This window comes from Salvelinus sp. IW2-2015, linkage group LG16 (assembly GCF_002910315.2).
Source record: "Salvelinus sp. IW2-2015 linkage group LG16, ASM291031v2, whole genome shotgun sequence".
In the NCBI taxonomy this organism is placed as follows: domain Eukaryota; kingdom Metazoa; phylum Chordata; class Actinopteri; order Salmoniformes; family Salmonidae; genus Salvelinus; species Salvelinus sp. IW2-2015.
Window position 1 is genome coordinate 16,312,449 of NC_036856.1, and position 27,243 is coordinate 16,339,691.

General features: G+C 40.7%; 1 protein-coding gene across 1 annotated transcript; it reads right to left on the reverse strand.

Annotated features, from left to right (window-relative positions):
- Window positions 1-7,062: 7,062 nt before the first annotated feature.
- On the reverse strand, window positions 7,063-23,744 carry rorca (RAR-related orphan receptor C a). The gene is made up of 10 exons (XM_024003833.2): window positions 23,415-23,744; window positions 13,742-13,827; window positions 13,382-13,523; window positions 12,661-13,086; window positions 12,423-12,544; window positions 12,160-12,292; window positions 10,994-11,101; window positions 10,743-10,853; window positions 10,530-10,642; window positions 7,063-10,391 (listed from the first exon to the last, which is right to left on the reverse strand). Exons 1-10 carry the CDS (start codon window positions 23,419-23,421, stop codon window positions 10,230-10,232), a joined length of 1,410 nt encoding a protein of 469 aa, XP_023859601.1. The 5' UTR covers window positions 23,422-23,744; the 3' UTR covers window positions 7,063-10,229.
- Window positions 23,745-27,243: the final 3,499 nt, after the last annotated feature.

The following is a 27,243-nucleotide window of genomic DNA, read 5'->3' on the forward strand; positions in this document are numbered from 1 at the left end:
TTGGTCCCATGGTGTTTATACTTGCGTACTATTGTTTGTACAGATGAACGTGGTACCTTCTTTGGAAATTGCTCCCAAGGATGAACCAGACATGTGGAGGTCTACAAATTTTTTTCTGAGGCCTTGGCTGATTTCTTTTGATTTCCCCATGATGTCAAGCAAAGAGCCACTGAGTTGAAGGTAGGCCTTGAAATACATCCACAGGTACACCTCCAATTGACTCAAATGATGTCAATTAGCCGATCAGAAGCTTCTAAAGTCATAACATAATTCTCAATGAATTTCCAAGCTGTTTAAAGGCACAGTCAACTTAGTGTATGTAAACGTCTGACCCACTGGAATTGTGATACAGTGAGTTATAAGTGAAATAATCTGTCTGTAAACAATTGTTGGAAAAATGACTTGTGTCATGCACAAAGTAGATGTCCTAACCGACTTGCCAAAACTATAATTTGTTAACAAGAAATTTGTGTAGTGGTTGAAAAACTCGTTTTAATGACTCCAACCTAAGTGTATGTGAACTTCCGACTTCAACTGTATATAAAGGCAATTAAAAGTCTCAATAAAGTTTGGCCAAATTTTCTGGCACCTTCCTCATGTCAGCATAGGTGTGGACATGAGAGGCTGTAGCCAATATGCATTGGCTATCACCTACACTTTGACAAGTAGGCATATTATTTATGTACATTTATATACACGTTTTTCTTAACAGAATACTTAATGGCAATGGTGCTCTAGCTGATTGTCTTGGTGCCCTGGCCTCTTGAAGGCCAAATGGCCTTGCACCTAAAATAACGAAATTCCAGGCCTGATTCAAGCACACGTATTGGACTTGCAATGAATCAAAGCTCACTTCTAAATGATAAGTTGGTGACTTAAGAGCCCAATCCTGGCAGGGCAAGTTATACCATATAGTTTGTGGCCTGGCGGTTGGGAGCTTGGGTCGGCGGCCGATAGGTCGCTTGTTCGGGTCCTCGTTTTGACTTCATGGGAGATCTGTCAATGTGCTCTTGGGCGGGGCGCTTGACCCTGGTTGCTCCTGTGGGTCGCTCTGGATGGGAGTCTGTTAGATGACAGAACGTAGTGCAAATGTTGAGCGGCTTCACTGCAGGTAGATTGTATGTTTTAATGTCCATAATAAAAGTAGAAAATTACACCACAGTGGGGGAAAGTTGTAGAGCTAGGGAGAGAGTGTCAGAGTCCAGGGTTGGATTCTCTTTCCTTGCATTTGAGCCTCCCAGTTGCCTCATTGATCCTAAAAGTGGCTTGTGACTTGGAATAATTGGTGTTGCCATGCCAAGCAGTCAGCTGCCCTTTTTATATATCCAGACAAAGGTGTTTGAGTGTTTATGGTGGGCAAATTGGATTCCTAACATACACTACATGTGTTTATACAACTATCCATTTCATATATGGGAGACCTTGGAGATATGGGAAAACATAGTTGTGCTTTGTTGTGGGGTATCTCAACAAATAAAGCCCTTTTTGCAGATTGGCCACTAGTCTATTTAGTTGAAAATCACTTCACACTCATGCTATATGTATGTCTTAATGCATTTGCATGATCATGATTACTGTAACTTTCATGAAGAGTACAGCATCAGTGCAGCAACACTAGCTAGTGTGCTCAGCCCCCTCCTGTACTCCTTGTTCACTCATGACTGCGTGGCCACGCACGCCTCCAACTCAATCATCAAGTTTGCTGACGACACAACAGTGGTAGGCCTGAACTACGAAACAGCCTACAGGGAGGAGGTGAGAGCCCTGGCAGAGTGTGCAAGGAAAATAACCTCTCCCTCAACTTCAACAAAACGAAGGAGCTGATCGTGGACTACAGGAGACAGCAGAGAGAGCACACCCCCATCCACATCGACAGAGCCGCAGTGGAGAGGGTCAAAAGCTTCAAGTTCCTCTGTGTGCACATCACTGAGGACCTGAAATGGTCCCTTCACACTGATAGCGTGGTGAAGAAGGCACAACAGCGCCTCTTCAACCTCAGGAGGCTGAAGAAAATTGTCTTGGCCCCTTTGACCCTCAGAAACTTCTACAGATGCACCACCGAGAGTATTCTGTCGTGCTGTATCACTGCCTGGTTTGGCAACTGCAACGCCCGCAACCACAGGGTTCTCCAGAGGGTGGTGCAGTCAGCCCAACGCATCACCGGGGGCACACTGCCTGTCTTCCAGGACATCTACAGCACCCGTTGTCACAGGAAGGCCAATAAGATCATCAAGGACCTCAGCCACCCGAGCCACCCGAGCCACAGCCAGTTCACCCCGCGACCAGAAGGTGGCAACAGTATAGGTGCATCAAAGCTGGTGCCGAGAGACTGATAAACAGCTTCTATCTCCAGGCCATCAGACTGCTAAACAGTCATCACTAACCATTCTCTGCACAGTCCTCTGCCCTGAATCTTAGACACTGTCACTAGCTGGCTACCACCCAGTACTCTACCCTGCACCTTAGAGACTGCTGCCCAATATACATACTTTAGATTAATTGAACACTGGTCATTAATAATGTTTACATACTGTTGTACCCACTTTATATGTATATAATGTATATAATTATATTCATGGCTCATCCTATACAACTTCTGCTGTACACACCTTTTCAATTCATATACTGTCCATTTGTCTACACACCATTCACATACATATATATTTATATTCTGAACTCTGACATTGTTCGTTCTGATTTTGCTCATTCTGACATGTCTTAATTTCTTGTTATAAAAAAAAAAAAAGGGATTATGTGTGTATTGCTAGATATTGCTGAATTGTTGGGGCTAGAAACATAAGCAAGACTTGGAACTCAAAGAGCTATTCATTTTGATGTTGCAAGGTAGTTGGGTTGAGCACCGTTGGAGCTACCCTTGAATTTGCCACATCTGTGTCAGAAGTTGGATTGTGGTCCAGTGAGACCCCCAACAATTAGTAGGGAGCAAAGAGTCACAAGTGCTACACTGTAAACCGGTAGGCCTATGTATGCCATCGTTTGAAATACGATGATTCTATTCTCCGGAGATTGTTAATGTTTGTTTGATTGCAATAATACTACGGACTACTGTATACAAATAGGACCACACAGAAGAAACAACATTTTGGGAAATAGTTGATTGGTGTCAAGCAATGTCCCCTATAATTGTTTTAGGCACTAAGCAAATTTCAGGTCTGCTGAGTGCAAACTTGAACGTTGTGTAAATTCTGTGCAACTTCCAGTGCGTATTTACTGTGAACACTGAGGCTGTACCCACTTTAAGTTACAGTTTTAGACAGAGGTCAAGTAGGGCTACTGTGGCTATTTGATCATAACGTAGCTACCAGAGTGGCCTACCATCAAAAACAATGGAGAAAATAGATCCCATAACATTTTATCATAGAAATAGCTGTTATATCAGTCAGCCTACAGTAGCAGCCAATGTGTGGTGTTCAATGTAGGCCTACATTCCATGAGACTTTGAAAAAACATGTAGAGCTTAACATGAACCTGTTTATTCACGTGTCCTTCAGACAAGGAGGTGACTGAAAATGTTGTTGTGTTGTTTGATGCAAGAAACCACTTCACAAAATAAAATGCATTATTATTCCCATACCATTATTACAGAGAATCAGACAAACTATGCCATCCTCTGCCTATTGGCTCCTTAGCTTATTCAAGCCTGTCTCAAAATACAACACTGCCCCTTTAAGACATAAAAAAGCTCTTTAGCTGACTTGCTTTTCAAGTAAGAAATGTATAAGTTTTGTGCTCTTGTAGAAAGCAATCACTCCCTCATTGCTGACTACAAATGATCTATAACTGGGCTAATAACTCACCAACTAGCAAAGGATATGAACAAATGTGCACACATGGCTACATGCAGCTCTCGCTTTGATCTCAAAACAAGCACATCTACTCACGACATCTCATGCTGTAAAGCCAGTCCAGTTCAAAGTGAATGGAAAAGATCCATATGTGGCAATGGTCTATTTGCATATAAGCCTACTAGAGCTCTGATTGGTTATGGTGCACCGGTCTGTGTAGAGTACAGGCTGCAGGCTGAGTCATGCATGTCAATGCAATACTATCCTACTCAGATGCGTTCTGCCTACAACAAGATCTCTTGCATAGTTAGTTTTGCATACTAAGTCTTGCATAGTTCGTTTTGCTTCGGTATTTTGCATTGAAAGATGCTAATATTGCGTTAATTCGATCACAATTCCCACAGTGAAAGGGAAACGTTGATAGTGGTAATTAACTAAGGGTAAAACTCTAGAAAGTTGAGTGAAATTCAATCTAGTGCTTCTCTGAGCGGACTGATATTTCTTCTGAGCAAGCCCACAGCTAAAAGTTAACATTGTCATGAGAGCCCAGTGGCCCTCAAATTAATTGGACTGCAAGCTTGTATTAAGATATATTTGTACCTGGATGCCAAATTGCATCTGGACACTGTCATGTCCTGTAATGATTCTATACCTGATGTAAGACAATTCTTTAGACAGGAACCCTGCTAAGGCACTTGGACTTATAATACATATACAAAAGTATGTGGACACCCCTTCAAATTAGTGGATTCGGCTATTTCAGCTACATGCGTTGCTGACAGGTGCATAAAGTCGAGCACACAGCCATGCAATCTCCATAGACAAACATTGGCAGATAGAATGGCCTTACTGAAGAGCTCAGGGACTTTCAATGTCATAGGATGCCACAATAACTGTTTGTCGGGAGCTTCATGAAATGGGTTTCCATGGCCGAGCAGCCACACATAAGCCTAAGATCACCATGTGCAATGCCAAGCGTCGGCTGGAGTGGTGTAAAGTTCACTGCCATTGGACTCTGTAGCAGTGGAAATGCGTTCTCTGGAGTGATGAATTACGATTTACCATCTGGCAGTCCGGCGTACGAATCTGGGTTTGGCGGATGCCAGGAGAACGCTACCTGCCCCAATGCAAAGTGCCAACTGTAAAGTTTGGTGAAGGAGGAATAATGGTCTGGGGCTGTTCTTCATGGTTCCGGCTAGGCCCCTTAGTTCCAGTGAAGGGAAATCTTAACGCTACAGCATACAATTACATTCTAGATGATTCTGTGCTTCCAACTTTGTGGCAACAGTTTGGGGAAGGCCCTTTCCTGTTTCAGCATGACAATGCCCCGGTGCACAAAGTGAGGACAATACAGAAATGGTTTGTTGAGAATGGGTGGAAGTACTTGACTGGCTGCACAGAGCCCTGACTCAACCCCATCAAACACCTTTGGGTTAAATTGGAATGCGACTGTGAGCCAGGCCTAATTGCCCAACATCAGCGCTCAACGCTCTTGTGGCTGAATGGAAGCAAGTCCTCGCAGCAATCTTCAACGTCTAGTGGAAAGCCTTCCCAGAAGAGTGGAGGCTGTTATTGCAGCAAGAGGGGACCAACTCCATATTAATAACCATGATTTTGGAATGAGATGTTCGACGAGCTGGTGTCCATATACTTTTGGTCACCTTAGCATTGTTTCACAATTTGCACCACTGTGTGATTTATCAGTTTGTCTTAGAACAAGCAAAAACATCTATCTTTTTCAATGTTGTCGACAGATGTTAACTGTATATCTCTTGCTAAATATTTAACAAATGACCTATCTATATTCCATGTGATTGTATTCCTATACAGTTGAAGTCGGAAATGTACTACACTTAGGTTGGAGTCATTAAAACGAGTTTTTCAACCACTCCACAAATTTCTTGTTAACAAATATAGTTTGGCAAGTCGGTTAGGACATCTACTTTGTGCATGACACAAGTCATTTTTCAACAAATTGTTTCAGACAATTATTTTTCACTTATAACTCACTGTATCACAATTCCAGTGGGTCAGAAGTTTAATACACTAAGTTGACTGTGCCTTTAAACAGCTTGGAAAATTCCAGAAAATTATGTAATGGCTTTAGAAGCTTCTGATAGGCTTATTGACATAATTTGAGTCAATTGGAGGTTGACCTGTGGATGTATATTTCAAGACATACATTCAAACTCAGTACCTCTTTGCTTGACCACCATGAAGATGCTGGAGGAAACAGGTCAAAAGCATCTATATACCACCATAAATGAGTCCTATTATCAACGTAACCTGAAGTCCGGTCAGCAAGGAAGAAGCCACTGCTCCAAAACGCCATAAAAAAGCCAGACTAACGGTTTTGCAATTGCACATGGGGACAAAGATCGTACTTTTTGGAAGAAATGTCCTCTGGTCTGATGAAACAAAAATAGAACTGTTTGGCCATAATGGTCATTGTTATGTTTGGAGGAAAAAGGGGGAGACTTGCAAGCCGAAGAAACCATCCAACCGTGAAGCACGGGATGGCAGCATCATGTTGTGGGGTGCTTTGCTGCAGGAGGGACTGGTGCACTTCACAAAATAGATGGCATCATGAGGAAGGAAAATTATGTGGATATATTTAAGCAACACTCTCAAGACATCAGTCAGGAAGTTAAAGCTTAGTCGCAAATGGACAATGACCCCAAGCATACTTCCAAAGTTGTGGCAAAATGGCTTAAGGACAACAAAGTCAAGGTATTGAGTGGCCATCACAAAGCCTGATTTCAATCCTATAGAAATCTGTGGGCAGAATGAAAAAGCGTGTGCGAGCAGGAGGCCTACAAACCTGATCAGTTACATCAGCTCTGTCAGGAGGAATGGGCCAAAATTCACCCAACTTATTGTGGGAAGCTTGTGGAAGGCTACCCGAAACGTTTGACCCAAGTGAAGAAATTTAAAGGCAATGCTACCAAATACTAATTGAGTGTATGTAAACTTTGACCCACTGGGAATGTGATGAAAGAAATAAAAGCTGATATAAATCATTCTCTCTACTATTCTGACATTTCACATTCTTAAAATAAAGTGGTGATCCTAACTGACCCAAAACAGGACCATTTTTTACTCTGATTAAATGTCAGGAATTGAGATTAAATGTATTTGGCTAAGGTGTATTAAACTTACTTCAACTGTATGTAATACCAATAAACTGTTGTGGAAGAATCTAATTTCAAGGGTTAATTAGTTTCAATACATGAGTAAACACAAAAACAGCATTAACTTACTGTAAAAAGCCTTTTATTACATTCTTAAATCCACATATTGTATCCCCATTGTACAACAAAACTCTTAAATGTGTCATATTAATAATATATTTGATAATATCTTATTCAAATCTATATTGATTTCAATAATAATCTTATAATAGAATGAAAACATGATAAACAGAAGGATCATGACAAAAGTGTAACTTTTATGGAGATATTCTTAAAAACATTCTTAAATTTTTTTWAAATTACAACTGTCCGACAAAAAGGACACTAAACTGTTGAAAAAAAAAATGACAGATAACTATAGAAATTAAGAAACAAAAGATCACGACAAAAACAACACAGGATTCAAAGATTAAAATCTATCTTTCAGTACATTTTAGATCCTATTTCTTCTACAATTCAAAAGTCCTGTAATAATATTGATATTAGACAGGGGTAAATCTTTGATACTTCTGTGATCAACATTCACAAGAACATGTACTATACACAGTGATCAAGGTTTGAGGGCTTCTATTCGGTGCAGTGTCTGACTTGGCTAACTGACGAAGACACTTTAGTACAGAGAGCCCAGCTATCTCCCTGAGTGACTGAGTGGAAATGTAACTGCACACCTTGAGAACTGCCTCCAAAGACAGAAAAAGCAGTTTTAGGTCTGCAAATTCCACTTTATGAATACAGAACAATCTAAGTTATTACAAAGCATTTACACCTTGTTACAATCTTCCCCTGCCTTACGAACTATAAACTCAAGTCAGTTAATATTAGTTCTGTGTAAAAGTAGAGTTGTTACGTCGAGAGAACTTGGCCTCTTGTGCTGTACTTTTAAAGGTCTCTGGCTGGAGTGCTTACTGAGTCTACTAGGCCATCTACCAGGACTGTTTAGGCCCTCCTAACTGAAATTGGGAAAGACATTATAGCACAGTCCCATTATGACACAGTTGTAAGCACCCAGAAAAGTGTATTGCCCTAAATGCCAACTATTTAATATATATAGTATGGCGAAGAGCACTGTTCCAGCAGTGCAAGGTGAAAAATATGATTTGATTTGGACAGAAAATATCCAAGGCCTGAAAGTGATTGTCTCTTTTTGTGGTAAATTATTCCACTCTGACCAAACTGTTCACACAGCAGCTTGTCTATGTACAAGCTTTGTACTGTGGGCGGTGAAAGCTTTTTTAAATCCAAAAAGCGCCTTCAAGAATTGTTAAAAAGTAACATCCTGCCACACCCGATGTCCCTCTCCCAAGATAGAGATGTTAATCTAACTATGACTTCCTGGTAGAGATTAATAAAAGGCTGCGCTCATTGAAGACAGAGAGGCAGATTTAGTGTTCTCAAATAAACAGCGTGGGAAAATATACCTGCATAAAATACATATTTTTGTATGTATATCATTGTCCTTCAAATTATGAAATCTCATATACTCTATAATCTGAATGTAGAAATCCCTAACTCAGGGGGGTAGCTGATGGCTCTGTCAACCCTTTGTTGTGCCATACAGGTGTACTCTCTTAATTTGACCAGTTTCTCACAGCAGGAAAATAATCCTGCAGCAACAGGAAATGTGAATTATGTGGGTAAATAAATTTTTCGTTTGGAATTTACAAACTTTATAAGAGTTTTTAAACCTTGAATACACTACAATTTGCATTTACTGTTGTGCAGTAAATTATCTGCGACAACAGTGATCAAATTAAGAGATCACATCGGTATGTGTTTGGGAGAGGGTGAGGTAGAAGGGGGGAGGGTTAGGGTGAGAGGGCATCATTAACAAATCAGCACACCTTCAGTTCAGTCTGAAACAGTAGACTGCTTGAACACACAGGGAGGGCATGAGTCTCCACCTTCCCCCTGCTGGTCAAAGGTCAAACCCCTTTCCCCATTGCGGTTGTTACCTATGTGGGAGCACAGGAAAGTGTGTTTGCCACCTGTTTGTTTTCTTCTTATCATATGCTTCCTTTCTCTGCTCAACAAAGTCTTGTATTGGACCCACAGATCCCACTTCTGTTAGATTCAGGAGGACAATCGGCAGTCTTTTGAGTTGGAACCCTGAGATTCTTGGTAGCACAAGAAAATGGTCTGGATCGGGTGGAGGGCTCTTAGATGGTAAGTGCTATTAATCTAATCATTTTTCATCCCAGTTCCCCAGAATATGGTCAGGCAGTCTTTGACTGACAGATGAACATTCATCACACTGTCATGGGGAATCTATTTATCTTTATTTAATTTCCTTTATTTAACCAGGTAAGTCATTGAAAACACATTATCTCTTACAATAACGACCTGAATCATTCTATCTCTCCCTTTAATATACACTGTATATAAATCCCTGTCTAATTTTATTTTACATGATTAAATATAAGTGTATACGTAAGGAACGTTTAAAAATACTTTTAAAATACTTCTGTGATTCTCTCTTTCGCTCTCTAAGTGGCATTTGCAAGGGGAAAGGGTAGTGGGACCGAGGTCTATGATTGCATAAAAAAAAATAAAGTCAAGAGCTCAAAAATATCAGTGTCTGAATGTGTGCCTGTAAAAATACATATATAGGTCAGCATAAGTGCTTTGTCTTAGTGCTGTGTGTGCAAGTCTGCATGGATGGTAATAGACACCCTGGGTCTCTTTGTCCATGTCTTGCATGCAAAACAAATCTGCCCGACTATCTGTTTGATCTTGGTCCCTTTAAACAGTTTGTTCATAGGATACAAAACTGCAAAGTATGGGCACTACCAAATAAGAAACTAAAATTGAGCTGTAGAACTGCAATAAAATAAAGATCTACACAGCAACTCCTCCATGGGGCAGGATAGTAGGGTATATAGTACACTCTGTCTCAAACCTAGGGCTGTGCTGCATGTCTGTGGGGTACATTCAAAGAAGTCATACTCGTTTTACAGAGGACTTTAACTTGAGGGAGATCTCAAGCTCTCAGAACCGTTTTAGTCAACAACAAAAATAAGTAGCATGCGCATAGTACCCAGCACCTAGTGTTGAATTTCATAGCCTGGACTGGCTTACAGTCCAAGCGACAGAGTAGTGTTCCTAAAGTGTAGCGTGCAGGATTTTCACTGAGCTGCTGGTTGCTTCGCTGTTGCCACGTTCCTCTCCCTCTCCACCTCTCCTTCCCTACAACTTTCTGTCTCTATATGAATAACTTTCATATCTGAACAGATTTTTAGCCCATTGTGGCGTCTGGGAAGGTGATTTCACTGCTGAACACCTCACGGTACAGAGGGGGGAAATTGTATGCCGTCTCTGGGTGGAGGAGACGGAAAAACTTGAGCTTGTCAATGTGGAGATTGCAGATGGACTTCATCATGGGAAGCTTGGACACCATCTTAGAGGTAGAAGAAGCGAGAGAGCGAGACAAGGGAAAAGAGACAGAAAATGTTAAGTTTTCACATTTCACTCAAAATCCACTAACAAAGGCCTGTTTGAGGAATAAAGGAATATATCATCTCCTGCAAGTCTGTACCTTTGCCAGTTTCTCCTCCGATGAGCCACATCTGTGTAGACAATGCTGCAGAGAGAGATATACTTTCTCTTGAAGCTTCTGCACCTGTTGGGTGTCTTTCAACCATGGTCGGTCTGGAGGAAAAAGAGAGCGACAACCACAGTTAGACTGTGCTGGTTTTCCTTCTTACATATTACTTAGTGTCTGATTTAGAACTGGGAGTGTGAGGATTACCTGGTGACAGGAGAACAGCAGCACTGAACAGAGCCATTTCCTCTTCAGAGAGCTGCATACGGCTCAGGCTCTTGGCCAGGTCAAATACGGCACCCACAAGGTCATCACAACCTGGGAGAAAACAGGGGGAAAAACAGGTGTCATCAAAACAAACGCCTTTTTTTTAACGGAAACTAATGAAAGGTTGACCTAGAATTTTGTGGGTGTGTGAATAAATATTCATGATTTGGTTTCATAAAGAGGGGACTCACCAAGAGCTTTGAAGGTCTGTGCACTGGCAAACTTGCCATCAAACAGAACAGTGTTGTTGATGGGGTTGTAGGCGCGACACATGCGAATCAGAAGCACATCCAGACATCCTGAAGAGATCATAAATATACCACAAAGATGAACAGGGAGAGACGGAGAGGGAGAGACAGAGAGAGAGACGGAGATACGGAGAGAGAGAGACGGAGAGGGTGAGACGGAGAGGGAGGGAGAAAAGACGGAGAGGGAGAGAAACGGAGAGGAGGGAGAGAAAGACGGAGAGGGAGGGAGAGAAAGACGGAGAGAGAAGAGAGACGGAGAGAGAGAGACGGAGAGGAGAGACGGAGAGGGAGGGAGAGACGGAGAGAGAGAGACGGACAGAGAGACGGAGAGGGAGAGAAAGACGGAGGGAGAGAAAGACGGAGAGGGAGGGAGAGAAAGACGGAGAGACAGAGAGGGAGAGACGGAGAGGGAGAGACAGAGAGAGAGAAAGAAAAAGGGAACAGAGGATGCTCCAACATGTACACACAAACAACATTAAATAAAACATGAATTCCATGTTGTCAGTCAATAAAATACATATATTTCATATCATAACATCAAATGTATTTCAATAAATTATCAATAAAATCCTTTTTTAAATAAATTGTTTTACAATTCAAACAATGATGATGAACAAGCATCCCATAATGAAAAACCAGCGTTAGAATAATAACTATTTTCTTCAAAATCGTTGGAAACAGAATGTGGTCTTTGCGTCATATGTTGTTCATTTATGTAGCAACCTCCAGGTACATGCAAAATGTAGTGGCCCCATATGCAAAATGTAGTGGCCCTATATGCAAAATGTAGTGGCCCTATATGCAAAATGTGACAAATACAGTATTTGTGTGCACAAATTAGGTGAAATGATTTGTATATGCTAAAATGTAGTCCAAATGCTGGAGTTTGTTTTTCTAACTATAGACACACATGTTTTTCAGATATACTATTGTGTATTAATGTTGTAGTACTATACTACAACATTAAGTACTGAGACATGTTAATGAAGTAAATGGATACATGCTCAGGTTGTGTGAACAGGAACTATGCTTTAAGGTCAGAGAAAGCTGAGGTCATGGAATAGTGTTATGAAATGCACTCCTCCAATGTCCTAACAGTAGGTACCGACCTGCTTTGAGAAGAATGATCTGGTCGTTCTGACAAAGATCCAGGAATCCAGTGATGCGCTTGGCAAACTCCACCACGTACTGGATGGCATTGGTGAGGTGGATGGCACAATGCTGCCACATGACTTCCGCAGACTGAAAGAGAGACCAGAGGGATGCCCATGTTATATATGACATTGGGAATAGCACATAGGGGTGTCCGAGTATATAGGTCACAGAGTACTAGGCCACTAAGTTAATCCTGCTACAGGACATTGATGTTTACCTTGCTCTGGAAGCTGCGTGTCTCCTCAGGGGTGTACAGGGACCAGACAAGTCTCTTCAGCTCCTCACTGCCGTGCTGACTGGTCTCTATGTGAGACTTTACCACACTAGCAGTAATACGCTCTGGAAATGGACAAGTCAAGTATGGGTTAGCTTTCAACCACACTCAATGAAAAACAATCTAGTGATCGTTATAGTGACACAAAGCAGATAATGATAAGAGTGACAGTTCCACTTACCGATCTCGAGTATTGAGAACCCCTCGGGTAGAGTGTTGAGCAGCGTGTGTGTGAACAGGCTGGACTCATGCAGCAGCTGGTACTCATGCTTGATGTGGTGGTTGCCATCTCCGAAGTCCAGTCCGTTCTGTTCGGGCGAACTCTGAGAGGAGGAGCTGCTGCCCCCTATCATCTCCAGATTGCAGTACTCTCTTTCGGCGCCCTCTGGTGTCAGGGGTAGGTCGAACAGCAGGCCATCCGGCAGAGTGGCCATGTCGTCAAGGTCGCTGAGGGCGGCACTGGAGCCTCTGCTGTATGCCCGGCCATGACCTTCGACCTCGGCTCCCTCCTCACGGGCGGCAGCTAACTCCTGTGACGCCTGGTGCTTCTGGACCTCAGCGTATAGGCTGTCTCTCTGCTTTTTGGACATGCGGCCAAACTTCACAGCTGTACCAGCAAAGGAGATAAAGAGTCAGTCAATAACCAGGGAATGAATTATGAGCTCATACGCCCATATGGAGCCAAAATAAAACTAAATATAGAATAAAATCCACTGATAATTGAATTCCATAGCATCACTGCTGTGTCTCTGGCATGATTCCAGCAGTGATTTCACACAGTGTAAATGAACTCTACACATGGCCTTTCAATAAGACCCAGAGAGCCCTAGCATCCGGTGAAGAGACTGACAGACAGTGATGCCCTCTGGACTGACCTTGTTGTGTTTGTGTTTGACACTCACCATCACGGCTCATGCCCAGGGCCAGGCACTTCTGCAGCCGGCAATGTTGGCAGCGATTCCGATTGGTGCGGTCAATCAGACAGTTCCTCTGCCGGGAGCAGGAGTACATAGCATTGTTTTGCTGGCTGCGTCTGAAGAAACCCTACAAACACACACACACACACAAGCACAAACACCATGAACACAGGCACAGAAGCAGGGAGGGCTGAAGTACTGGACAAGGGCATACAATATATAAATATCTATATTGATTGAATTTGCTGAGGGTATTCTTTAGGGATGAGAGTACGCAAAACTAAAATAGAACACTCAAGTGGAGTGAACAGATCTCCAAGGCACGCCGAGGTTGAGGTTGCTCACCTTGCAGCCTTCACAGGTGATTACGCCATAGTGGATCCCTGATGACTTGTCCCCACAGATCTTGCAGGGTATTACTTCAATTTGTGCTGGAAGGAGAGGAGGAACATTTTTTAAATGTTTTAATTTCACTTTTATTTAACCAGGTAGTCCAGTTGAGAACAAGTTCTCATTTACAACTGCGACCTGGCCAAGATAAAGCAAAGCAGTGCGACACAAACACAGTTACACATGGAATAAACAAACGTACAGTCAATAACACATTAGTGCATTGCATACTTAACACATTTGAACATGTTAGGTGGATGTACATTATTGATTGGTGCTTCATACAAGTTGTTCAATAGCTGTGTTCAGACTGAAAGCACTGATTGTGCTTTAAAAGTCCCTAGACTAGATAATAAATTCTACTGTGATGGTGTCTTGGGTTGGGTTTATTAATCTCTAGTATGACATGGTTCAATCGTCTTGTGAATTGTGCCAGAACTGTGTGAGAAAGTACACGAGAGGTGGAGACATAAGAAACATCCCCATAAACGCTATCAAATAAGGAGGATTAGCCACCTTTTAATCTGTTTCATCTTAATTACCAACTGCCCTGATTTTGAACCCAAAAGAAACACTATCAAATGCAAAAGCCCATCTGCAACAATTTGCAGATAAAAACATTCCACCCAAGCGATAAAAATATAAAATGTAATATAAAATGTGTTCATATTAAAGATTGTTTAAATGTCAACTCGTGGGATGAAAGAAATTAGAAGAATGCATCCTGCCAAAATCTACAAATGGAACACACAGACTACAACTTTAACAGTGTGTGCACAGCCCTGAGCCCTCTCGCCCTGAAACAGGCTGTTCTTTTCATTATGCTGTTTATCTAAGTGGCAGGGCCTCCTATGGCCCAGAGTAGCAGGTCAATATGCATTAGCTAGGGTCTGGGGTTATAAAGTTTCACTGGCACTGTTCCTCCTCCAGGGTGAACTAAATGTCAAGAGGTTAACAAAAGCCCCAGCTTCAGGAGAGCGTCCTCCGCTACAGAAGATAAAATGTCTACTCTCAAAAAAAAGAGTTTTTTTTCTCTGTTTGCTTTGACTGCTGGGTGTGTTGAATGATTTTTTCTGAACTACTTTGTGTTACAGTGACGCAAGGCGTTAGGTAACATTTAATTTGCAGGCAGCAACAGTATTAACTGCCCTTTACCAGCTCATCAAAAAAGGAAATAAATAAAGGCAGTGGGAAAAAAACTCTCTCTACCACATCCAGCACTCCTGGCCCCCACCCTCACCATGTTATATAACTGCTGTCTGGCTTTGCGCCACGAAAACACTCATTCAGGGAGGAGGTCACCCTAGCAATGCTGTGAAAAGCCTACCCCTCCCCTTTCGCTCACATTGGTTCCTGGGAGCATAGCTTTGTCTCTGATATGTTAACTCACATGCCGCTCAGCTGTGGAGCAGTCAGGCTACGAGAGAGGAGCTGTTCTACTGACACACTTTCCCATTCAGCAAGGGGGAGGTACTTCGGGTGGCGGCCTTGGAAGGCATGTTATCCGATTTCTTTCTTTCCTGTTTTAAGTTGGAACCAAATCTGATTCAATCACTGACAGGGGAATGGAAATGTTCACAGGCTTAAGAAAACAGTCTATGTTTGATAAGTGAAAGATTAATGAGCACTTTAGAAACTGTGGAGTAAATACAGCTGTATTGCCATCCATTTTCCACTTATGTAACACCAGGCAGTACAAGAGTATTTTCAACATACAGTATATTCTGAAGGGGCCCTGCCTGTAACTTACACTGGTGCTCAACTTGTGGCAGCATGTCAAGTATTTGAGTGCATTTTCAGCTGTCCATAAAACTATTAATACCCCTAGCATGGCCAGAGAGACCTGCAGGAGTGTAATGGGCTGCCTGGACATAGTTACATAAAGTGCTCATGGATTCAACACTTGAAAACTTTTCACACAATTCAAATGGATGACTAATTAATTGGCATGTAAAGTACACACAGCGCCATATTTTTTTCATTCATTTATTTAACCTTTATTTAACTAGGCAAGTCAGTTAAGATTTTTATTTTATTTTTACAATGACCATACAGTAGTACGTAGCAGTTCAGAATGTCAGCAATGTTTCTGGACATTTTGTCAAGAATGATGAGTTCTCATGGGCCTTACATTTCTGGTTTGATCAATGGGTCAGGGACGTTTGACCTGTAGTCATGCTCTGTGTCACGTTCCTGACCTTATTTTCCTTTGTTTAACTTTGTTTAGTTGGTCAGGACGTGAGCTGGGTGGGTAGTCTATGTTATGTGTTTCTATGTTGGGTTCAATGTTTTGCCTGATATGGTTCTCAATTAGGGGCAGGTATTTGACGTTTCCTCTGATTGAGAACCATATTAAGGTAGGTTGTTCACACTGTTTGTTTGTGGGTGATTGTTGCTGTGTCTGTGTTTGTTACACCACACGGTACTGTCTCGTCTCGTTCGTTCGTTTTTTCCTGTTCGTGCGTTCATTGTTTTTTAGGTTCACAAGTTCAGGTCTGTTTAACGTCGTTTGTTGTTTTGTAGTTTATTCAAGTGTTCTTCGTGTTTCGTCTTCATTTAATAAATCATTATGTCTACATACCTCGCTGCGTGTTGGTCCGATCCATGCTCCTCCTCGTCTGAGGAGGAGAACGAATATGACAGCCGTTACACTCTGTCAAGTTTAGACCAAGGACTATTTGTATGTTACTCTCATAAATGCACTCTCTCTAGGAAAACAAAAAGTAATAATTATGTAAAAATAAACATTGCACCATGGTAAATACCAGGTAATTAGTGGGCAGTAAAATAAAGTGGAACCAATATGAGTGAGATAAGATGATATTCAGGGCATTTGGAAAGTATTCAGACCCCTTCCCTTTTTCCACATTTTGTTACATTACAGCCTTATTCTAAAATGGATGACATGTTTTCTCCCCTCATCAATCTACACATAATACCCCATGATGACAAAGCGAAAACAGGTTTTTAGAAATGTTTGCTAATTTATTAAAAATAAAAAACAGATAACTTATTTACGTAAGTATTCAGACCCTTTGCTATGATACTCGAAATTGAGCTCAGGTGCATCCTGTTTCCATTGATCATCCTTGAGATGTTTCTACAACGTGATTGGAGTCCACCTGTGGTGAATTAAATTGATTGGACATGATTCGTTAAGGCACACACCTGTCTACATAAGTTCCCATAGTTGACAGTGCATGTCAGAGCAAGTTCCATGAAGTCAAGCCATGAGGTCGAAAGGAATTGTCCGTAGAGCTCCGAGACAAGATTGTGTCGAGGCACAGATCTGGGGAAGTGTACCAAAACAATTCTGCAGCATTGAAGGTCCCCAAGAACACAGTGGCCTCCATCATTCTTAAATAGAAGACGTTTGGAACCACCAAGACTCTTCCTGGACCTGGCCGCCGGGCCAAACTGAGAAATCAGGGAAGGGCCTTGGTCAGGGAGGTGACAAAGAACCCGATGGTCACTCTGACAGAGCTCTAGAGTTCCTTCTGTGGAGATGGGAGAACCTTCCAGAAGGACAACCATCTCTGCAGCACTCCACCAAACAGTCCTTTATGGTAGTGACTAGACAGAGCCACTCCTCAGTAAAAGGCACATGACAGCCCGCTTGGAGTTTGACAAACGGCACCTAACGGACTCTCCGACCATGAGAAACAAGATTCTCTGGTCTGATGAAACCAAGATTGAACTCGTTGGCCTGAATGCCAAGCGTCACGTCTGGAGGAAACCTGGCACCATCCCTACGGTGAAGCATGGTGGTGGATGCATCATGTTGTGGGGATGTTTTTCAGTGGCAGGGACTGGGAGACTAGTCTAGATCGAGGGAAAGATGAACAGAGCAAAGTACAGAGAGATCCTTGATGAAACCCTGCTCCAGAGAGCTCAGGACCTCAAACTGGGGCGAAAGTTCACCTTCTAACAGGACAACAACCCTAAGCCCACAGCCAAGACAACACAGGAGTGGCTTCAGGACAAGTCTCTGAATGTCCTTGAGTGGCCCAGCCAGAGCCCGAACCTGAACGCGATCGAACATCTCTGGAGAGACCTGAAAATAGCTGTGCAGCGACGCTACCCATCCAACCTGACAGAGTTTGAGGAGAGGATCTGCAGAGAAGAATGGGAGAAACTCCCCAAATACAGGTGTGCCAAGCTTGTAGTGTCATACTCAAGAAGAGTCCAGACTGTAATCGCTGCCAAAGGTGCTTCAACAAAGTACTGAGTAAAGGGTCTGAATACTTGTGTAAATAATGTATTTCAGATGTTCATTTTGAATAAATTAGCAAACATTTCTAAAAACCTGGTTTTGCTTTGTCATTATGGGGTATTGGGTATAGACTGATGACGGGGGAAAAAACAATTTCATCCATTTTAGAATGAGGCTGTAACGTAACAAAATGTGGAAAGAGTAAAGGGGTCTGAATACTTTCCGAATGTACTGTAGGGTATATATATATATATATATATATATATATATATAAGAGAGAGAGAGGAACCAGTTTAGAAATAATGTATATTAAGGGACATAACTCATGTTGTAATAGTCATCTACTAAGTGGGAGAGGAGTGTTGTCAACGTCTGAAAATGTTCATGCTATCTCAATCTGCAGACAATTGTGATTGAGGGTGGGATTTGATTAGAGTTTTAGTGCCCTAAAGCAGTTAGTGGTACTGTCAGTTATCTGAGGTCATGTATCTTGAGGTATCTTCTGAGGCAACTCTGTGTCAGTGTGTGAGTCTCTGCCGGTCAGTTTGCTTGTCACAGCAGTAAAGCCTGCAGTCAGAGACTTTGCTCTCTTATCTTACTCTAAACAGCTCATAGGGAGTCCAAAGGTCCTATTTACCTTGCACTTTGTATTTACTTGACACACTGTATGTTTAACCTACATTGCATATGCGTTAAGGGTTTAAGCTATATATACAATATAGAACATCTTGTGTGAAGTGCTCTTGTCCTAGAGCTTTATTGCAAGGTGAAGGGGACATTTAGTTGATTAAACATAACCCTCTCTCTGGGCTAGGCTGCTGATGGGGCCTACAGTACCACCTAGCACCTGTTTTCGAAACAGCTTTGTCGATAGTGATAACTTCTCCCTCTCTCCACATCAGCATGGCCTACAAAGTAGTATTAATCGCCCATACACTCCTGTGAGAGTGTATGGCTGATACAGACTCTTTAAATATGCACAAGAGGATTGAGTAATTCACAGGAGTGGACTGACAGTGGACTTAAGTGTGTACAGTACCAATGATGGTGACTGATGATCTAGCCTAGCTACATTAGGTAACAATCAGTGATACTGTGTTAATACTAAATATTGAGTAGGAAAATAAATGATATAACCAGATTGCACAGTTTTTTTTGTTTCCCAAAATGTATACTTTTTTGATAAATGTTTTTATTTGGTCGTTGCTTTGACAGTTTTTCATTTCATTTCAGCATTTATTCTTGTTTTATGGGTGTGGTTTGTGGCGTTATTTTTGGTGTATGAAACATCCACTTCTCTTTTGCTCTCTATGTATTTTACTCCACTGCCATATATCATTTTGAGTGTAACATACAGTTGAAGTGGGAAGTTTACATACATTTAAAGTAAAAATTCCCTGTCTTAGATCAAATCAAATTTTATTTGTCACATACACATGGTTAGCAGATGTTAATGCGAGTGTAGCGAAATGCTTGTGCTTCTAGTTCTGACCATGCAGTAATATCTAACAAGTAATCTAACCTAACAATTTCACAACAACTACCTTATACACACACAAGTGTAAAGGAATGAATAAGAATATGTACATAAAAATATATGAATGAGTGATGGCCGAACGGCATAGGCAAGATGCAGTAGATGGTATAGAGTACAGTATATACATATGAGATGAGTAATGTAGGGTATGTAAACATTATATAAAGTGGCATTGTTTAAAGTGGCTAGTGATACATTTATTACATCAGTTTTTCCATTATTAAAGAGTCAGTATGTTGGCAGCAGCCACTCAATGTTAGTGATGGCTGTTTAACAGTCTGATGGCCTTGAGATAGAAGCTGTTTTTCAGTCTCTCGGTCCCCGCTTTGAACAGGCAGTGGCTCGGGTGGTTGTTGTCCTTGATGATTTTTTTGGCCTTCCTGTGACATCGGGTGGTGTAGGTTTTCTGGAGGGCAGGTAGTTTGCCCCCGGTGATGCGTTGTGCAAACCTCACTACCCTCTGGAGAGCCTTACGGTTAGGGGCGGAGCAGTTGCCGTACCAGGCGGTGATACAGCCCGACAGGATGCTCTCGATTGTGCATCTGTAAAAGTCTGTGTGTTTGGTGACAAGCCAAATTTCTTCAGCCTCCAGAGGAGGATATCTGTGTGGGTGGACCATTTCAGTTTGTCCGTGATGTGTACGCCGAGGAACTTAAAACGTTCCACCTTCCCCACTACTGTCCCGTCAATGTGGATTGGGGGGTGCTCCCTCTGCTGTTCCAGGTCAGGCTTCATCCGTACTATGACGGTGGATATTGCTCATCTGCCTGCCGCTAACTCTAGCAGGCTTGTACTGTAACTGCGCGTACATGTCACACATGGTTAGTCGAATGTCGAACTCTTCATTGAGACAATGCTGAAACAATCAATGGGCGAGTCAGTGCCACATTTTAATTTGTGCCGAAATCAAAATGAAAGAAAAGTTATCTTGCAAATTCAGCAGGCTATGGTGTGAAACAGGCTTTTAGAAGTGCCGTCTTTATTTTATCTTTATGTTATATACTGATGGCAACATTACCGCAACATGGAGGTGGCAAGTGGAAGGGGGAGAAGGTAGGGAACTTGTTTGTCTGCCATATATTAAAGATACAAATTGGATGCTATATACTGTATATATGGAGCATACAACAATCTTAGCTCTGCATATTTTGCTGCGAAGAGACAGAATCTTAGATAATTTATTCTGGTATTCCCCCCATGTAGCTTATTTCGAGTAACAGGTTAAGGAATGGCTTAAAAATCACAACATTTAACATTGTGTCGGGCGATGATTGTGTTGGGTGATGATGGCAGTGTTGGGCGATTTGGAAAGCCATAGTCAATCAGTCAACAATATAATAATACTCTTAGGAAAAGATGTCATCTATAACTCACAATCTGTTGATACTATGTGATTAGAAAGGTTCAAATTTCCTGTAAGACATCACATTTGAAAAATATATGGCACATGGAAATCAAAAGAGGGTGGTCTACAGAGACAGGAGGGATGGGCTGAGAGCAGCTGAGGGTTGGGAATAAAAAGCACATGATTGGTAATAGTTAGTACTGAAAACACTATATACTGTATAATGACCCGAGATGTCTGAGTACTAGCTATCCAAAATATAATGTCCGTATAAAATAAACAATATATTTGTTATGTGAATGCTGTGAAAGTACCATGTACGTAAAATGCGCGTAAAATGTATATGTAACAAAAAAGCTGTAAAAACAAACATTTTAAACAAATGTACTTTTGTCCTCTGCTTTGGACACCATATAATCTTGTGTGCTCACCCCCCCCTGGAACATATTTAGGGCTGTGCTACAACCACATTTTGACACATCATATATAACTCTATGTCTTTACGACTCTGCTCCCAAACAAATAGTCAGACTATACTTTGGGCCAGCAGTTTTTCATTGTATGTAGCCTATAGCCTTAATCTGGGGTCCGTTGTTTTTTTCCCGGTCAGGCAAAATTCCCGGCACTAGTCTAGTTATACTGTATAGGGAGTCAAAGGAGGATGAATCAACTCTTGGCAGGGCAAGAGTTAAAGCTCCAGGGAGTGGAACATTAGCAGCCAGTTGTCAGAGAGAGGCACCTTCACACATTCTGTAGCCCCACTGTGAACATCTCCTGACAGATAATGACTTTGAGCTTGATCAACAGTGCCCTTGGGAGCAGAGAGCTGCCTCCACTGCTCTACTTTGTCTTTGATCCTTTGCTAAAACTATGCACTACATGGCTGTACCACTTCAGACAGTGTGGCAGACAGAGTTCTCTTCTCACTTAGGAGAAGTGCACTTCATAAAAGTCATCACTACAGTGGCTGCATCCATTAAGTTTACAGCGGTCCTGCCATTGGCACCTGAGGGACCATGCATATCCACAGAGGTGTGGATCACTGGAGAGAATGAGAGCCAGGAATTACATAATATATCCTATTACGTACGCAAGCAGTGGTTAAAAACAAATGGGTGACATAGATTCTGGTTGCTTTAATCAAGTAGCTAAACTCACAATGGAAACAGAGTGAGGGCTGAGAGGTGAATGTAGGCTACTGGTTGTTGCTACCCATTATTAATGATTGATGATCTTTCAGTTTATGTAAATAATTTGCTATAGAAATATGATACATAACATAATCTGTTAAACACTGATATCTGTGTAGCCTATCAATAAAAAAACATAACCAATGTAGCAAATAATATGTGGACTATAATAAACTTTATTGGTTTAATTTTCCTTGTTGGCCAAAGTTTTCACTTATGCATCAGCAAAGTCTCTGTTGTTGACACACAACCCGCATTGGTTTGCACATGGCAACGTCCTCAGATTGAAGTAATGGCTAATGGATTGTTTTAGAAATTACGATACCCCTCAGAAACCATGCCTCCACAGTCCCCACCCATCCTGCACCACCTCTCTGAATGCTGTGTAATCCTCAATGACAGAACTAGGTCAATGGAACAGTGGACTCTCTCCCACAGTCCTCCATGCCGGGATGCAGAAAACAACAACGCGCCCTCAACACGCGATATCAAACACCCGCTGCGCACCACCAATTAGAACTGACACGAAATCAGAACTCTCGAGTTTTGAGGGGTTAGGAGCATTTTTTAAATATTTGTATTATCTTAATATTATATTATTACATATGTTCAAGTTCATTATGGCCAACAATAGTCACTCAGCCAGATAACCTATAACCTACCTAGTATCTAGGCTACATGCAGAACGGCAAACTGATCTGAACGAACATAATCTCTGTAGGCCTAATAACAAATAGATTACACGATTATATAATGTTTTTCGTCAAAGCCATTTCAATCACCACCCCTCTTACATAACCAAAAACGATTGCTGCCAATTGCTGGCGAAAAAAAGTAACTACATCGAAATGATTCTTGTCATCCTGCATGCAAAGACAAACAAACAGATCACCTTCGAAGTTTATCTGCAGACTGATTGGCACACATTTACATGTCATATATGTATAGCCTAAGCCTATGGGAAACGGCACGCAAATATCCATGCAAATAGATGTATATTTAAACTTGACTCTTATGTATTTAAAAAAAATATCTGCTTTATAAGTGCAGTGGTTTTAAGTATCTAAATACGATTTGTAAAATATCTTGAGGGGGGACATAGAGTAGTGGGTTATTTGTCTTAAAGCATGTCATGGTCAAATAGTCCGTTGAAGTTTATCTGAGATCTGTGTCGTCGTTCATTGCCAAGCGCGCCTGATTTCAACACGCGCACTTCAGAGCTGACTGTACAGTAGGCTACTTCAAAGTAATGCATCCACCACAGTTAACATTATTCCCATACAAAACTTGAATTAGCAAAATAACATTCTACATTTGTTTAAGTATTATTAGAATAAACTTACCTCTCATTTTCTTGCTGTATTATTTTTTTGTCATAAATCTCCAGGTAGGCTAATTAATATAAAATGGAGGAATTTAAACAAGCTTTTTCGCTCCAAAAAGGAGCTGTTGAATAAAAAATAAAACAAACTCTCATATGTTTTCTAATAGCTGGTCTGTGAAACAAACAAAATATCAAACGAATAGGTTATTAGTAAGATTGTTTCTGTATTTACTCCGTGTAGCATAAGTATTCTTCCTGTAATAAGTATTCTTCAGCGTGGACTGTATGCAATAAAATATTGTAGCTCCTGGCCTTCCCACTTCGTTCCTGGACTAGAGCTCAATGTCTTTTTTCGCTCGCTGCTGTAACCTACTTTCGGCGCGTGGACTCACGTGCTCTCGCTCCACAAGCTCCGCCTCTTGCGCCGTCAGCTGTGCGCGCGCCTTTCCGCGCGCTTAAATGAGCATGCGTGGGAAAGTGTGGCAGTGTGTCACAAGAGCAACATCGTGGGAAATATTCCCACAAAGCAGACTGGTTCTAGGGTTTTCTTTTCCTCGTTAAAAGATTAATACATGCTGTGATTCAAAAATATATAAAATGTATGTCTCAAATAGACCTAAGCACTAAGGTGCTCTGATTGTGGGTTTTGCTTTTTTCTCCTCTCTCGCTAAAATAAGGCTATTTTGTTATCAAATAGGTTGTAGTTCTGTATTCATAAATCAAACCTGTCTAATATCAAACTCGTCCTATTGCATTTACTTTAGTACATTTTTTAAATATCAAATTTATAATTAATTAACTAGCCTATACTTTTCTTCAGTTAGAAACTATGAACCTATTCATTATAAAACAGCATTATGCATCCATTATGGAACACATATGAGACCTGAAAACGTTGAACATTTTGGACACACTGGTAGTTTACTACAACGTTATTAAACGCATAGAATAAAAATCCATATAGTTCAATGGCCCTCAGAGACAATTGCTCAGCAATATGCAAAACAATATATATAATATGTATAATAAACCTTTATATTAAATATGATTTATTGTTATGAGCTGCATAAAACATATATGCTGTGTAGAACACAATATTACTGGAAAGGGAATAAACATGTTGCTTATGAGATTGTAAAATAACTTTGTTATATAATGTTCAATTAGATGATCCCTTATTATTTGCAGTGGTGGAAAAGGTACCCAATTGTCATACTTGAGCAAAAGTAAAGATACCTTAAAACCTGTTGAGGCCAGGGGTGCCGCTAGCGGCACTCCTCCCACATTCCATTGAAAAGGCAGAGCGGCAAATTCAAAAAAAAAAATTGAAATATTTAACTTTCACACATTAACAAGTCCAATACAGCATTTGAAAGATAAACATCTTGTCAATCCATCCAACATGTCCGATTTTTTAAATGTTTTACAGAGAAAACACCACATATATTTATGTTAGGTCACCACCAAATAAAAAAAGACAGACAGACATTTTTCACAGCACAAGTAGGCTGCAGGTAGCATGCACAAGCCAACCTAACTAACCTAGAACCAACCTAAAAATAACCTAAGAAAAAACTACCTCAGATGACAGTCCTATATACATGTTACACAATAAATCTATGTTTTGTTCAAAAAATTGCATATTTTAGCTATAAATCATGTTTTACATACTGCTACCATCATAGCTACAGTCAGAGAAATCGCACGGGAGTAGCCAGAGTAAATACAGACAGCCAACTACCTAATTAACATCATAAAACATTTCAGACAAATATATGGTGGATAGCTAATGAAAGACAAATATCTTGTGAATACAGAAAATATTTCCGATTGTTGAAGTGTTTTACAGCGAAAACACCACATATATTTATGTTAGTTCACCACCAAATACAAAAGACAGACAGACAGTTTTTCAACAGCAACGGTAGCATGCAAGTAGCTAACCACTAACCTAGAACCAACCTAGACCAACCTAAATAACCTAGAAAAAACTCCCTCAGATGACAGTCCTATAACATGTTCAACAATAAATCTATGTTTTGTTCGAAAAATGTGCATATTTTAGCTATAAATCAGTTTTACATTACTGCTACCATCATAGCCACCATCACAGCTACAGTCAGAAATCGCAGCAGTAGCCAGAGAAAATACAGACACCAACGTCACTACTAATTACACATCTAAAATTTCAGAACAATATATGGTGGATAGCTAATGAAAGAATAAGATCTTGTGAACAGAGCCAATATTTCCGATTTTTGAAGTGTTTTACAGCGAAAACACAATATATCGTTATATTAGCTTACTACAATAGCTAGCACACAGCAGCATTGCTTCTAGTCAAACGGTAGCATAGCACAGTTCGACAGATATATATGAAAAAGCATCCCAAATTGGGTCCTTATCTTTGTGGATCTTCCATCAGAATGTTCTCCAAGGGGTCCTTTGTTCAGAACCGACTTTATTTGGATCCATAACGAACGATTTCCCTCAGAATTAGCAAGCACACTGGCCGTGCGTTGCTAGCCTCTTCGTTCTTGAACCAATTCTTGCGTCGCATCACGTCTAAAGTCCAGAATAAATTTCAATAATATAATTAACTATATTGAAAAAACATACTTTAAGATGATATTGTGACATGTATCAAAGAAAATCGAAGCCAGAGATCATATTCACCTTTAAAAAGGTTCTTCAATGAGCCGAGTACAGGTCCGACTTCGCGCCCAGGAAATAAATAAAAGTGCGCACGTCTCAGTCCAAGACGTTGTGTTCAGTCCCTGGTCGAGATAATCAACTGATTTTTTCTCTCACTTCCGCATGACACCCAGGCGAAGGCGTATGACGTGTTTCTACAGTCATAAGTGACATGCCCTTTTATAGACAAGCTCCTGAAGAGAGAGTTCGCTTTGGAAATCTCACTTCCGGTTAGGAAAATGGTCTGTAAAAGGAGTTCTGTTTCACTTAGAGAAATAATTCAAACGTTTTTAGAAACTAGAGACTGTTTTCTATCCAATAGTAATAATAATATGCATATTGTACGAGCAAGAATTGAGTACGAGGCCGTTTAAAAATCATACGATTTTCCCCAAAAGTGAAAATAGCACCCCCTGGTCCCCAACAGGTTTTAATTAATAGAAAATGACTCAATTAAAGTGAAAGTCACCCAATAAAATTCTACTTGAGTAAAATTCAAAAATTATTTGATTTGAAATATAATTCAGTATCAAAAGTAAAAGTACAAGTATAAATAATTAAAAATTCCTTATATTAAGCAAATCAGACTGCATCATCATCATTTTCTTTTTTTCTTTTTTTACGGATAGGTAGGGGTACACTCCAACATTCAGACATAATTTACATATGAAGCATTTGTGTTTAGTGAGTCCACCAGATAAGAGGCAGTAGGGATGAACAGGGATCTTCTCTTGAGTGTGTGAATTAGACCACTTTCCTGTCCTGCTAAGCATTCAATATGTAAGTACTTTTGGGCTTCAGGGAAAATGTATGGAGTAAAAAGTCAATAATTTCCTTTAGGAATGTAGTGAAGCAAAAGTAAAAGTTGTCTAAAAATATAAATATTAAGGTACAGATACCCCAAAAAACTACTTAAGTAGTACATTCGAGTATTTTTACTTAAGTACTTTACACAACTGATTATTTGTATTGGATTAGGCTGCAGGTTTATGCATTCATTGTTTTCTTCACAGATGCTCTTTAGAGGATTATGAAGTAAAACATATACTGCTTTTTATTTTGTATTCTCAATTTTAAATAAAGTGAGGGATAAATGCTTTACTTTAAGATCAAATTATCATTGCATAAAAAGGTATGTGGTTAGGCCTACATTA

Coding starts and splice junctions, on each gene's coding strand:
- rorca (XM_024003833.2), bottom strand. Junction 13,524..13,741: donor TCACCTGTGAAGGCTGCAAG/GTGAGCAACCTC, acceptor GTGTGTTTGTAG/GGTTTCTTCAGACGCAGCCA. Junction 12,545..12,660: donor GTTCTCAATACTCGAGATCG/GTAAGTGGAACT, acceptor GTCCATTTCCAG/AGCGTATTACTGCTAGTGTG.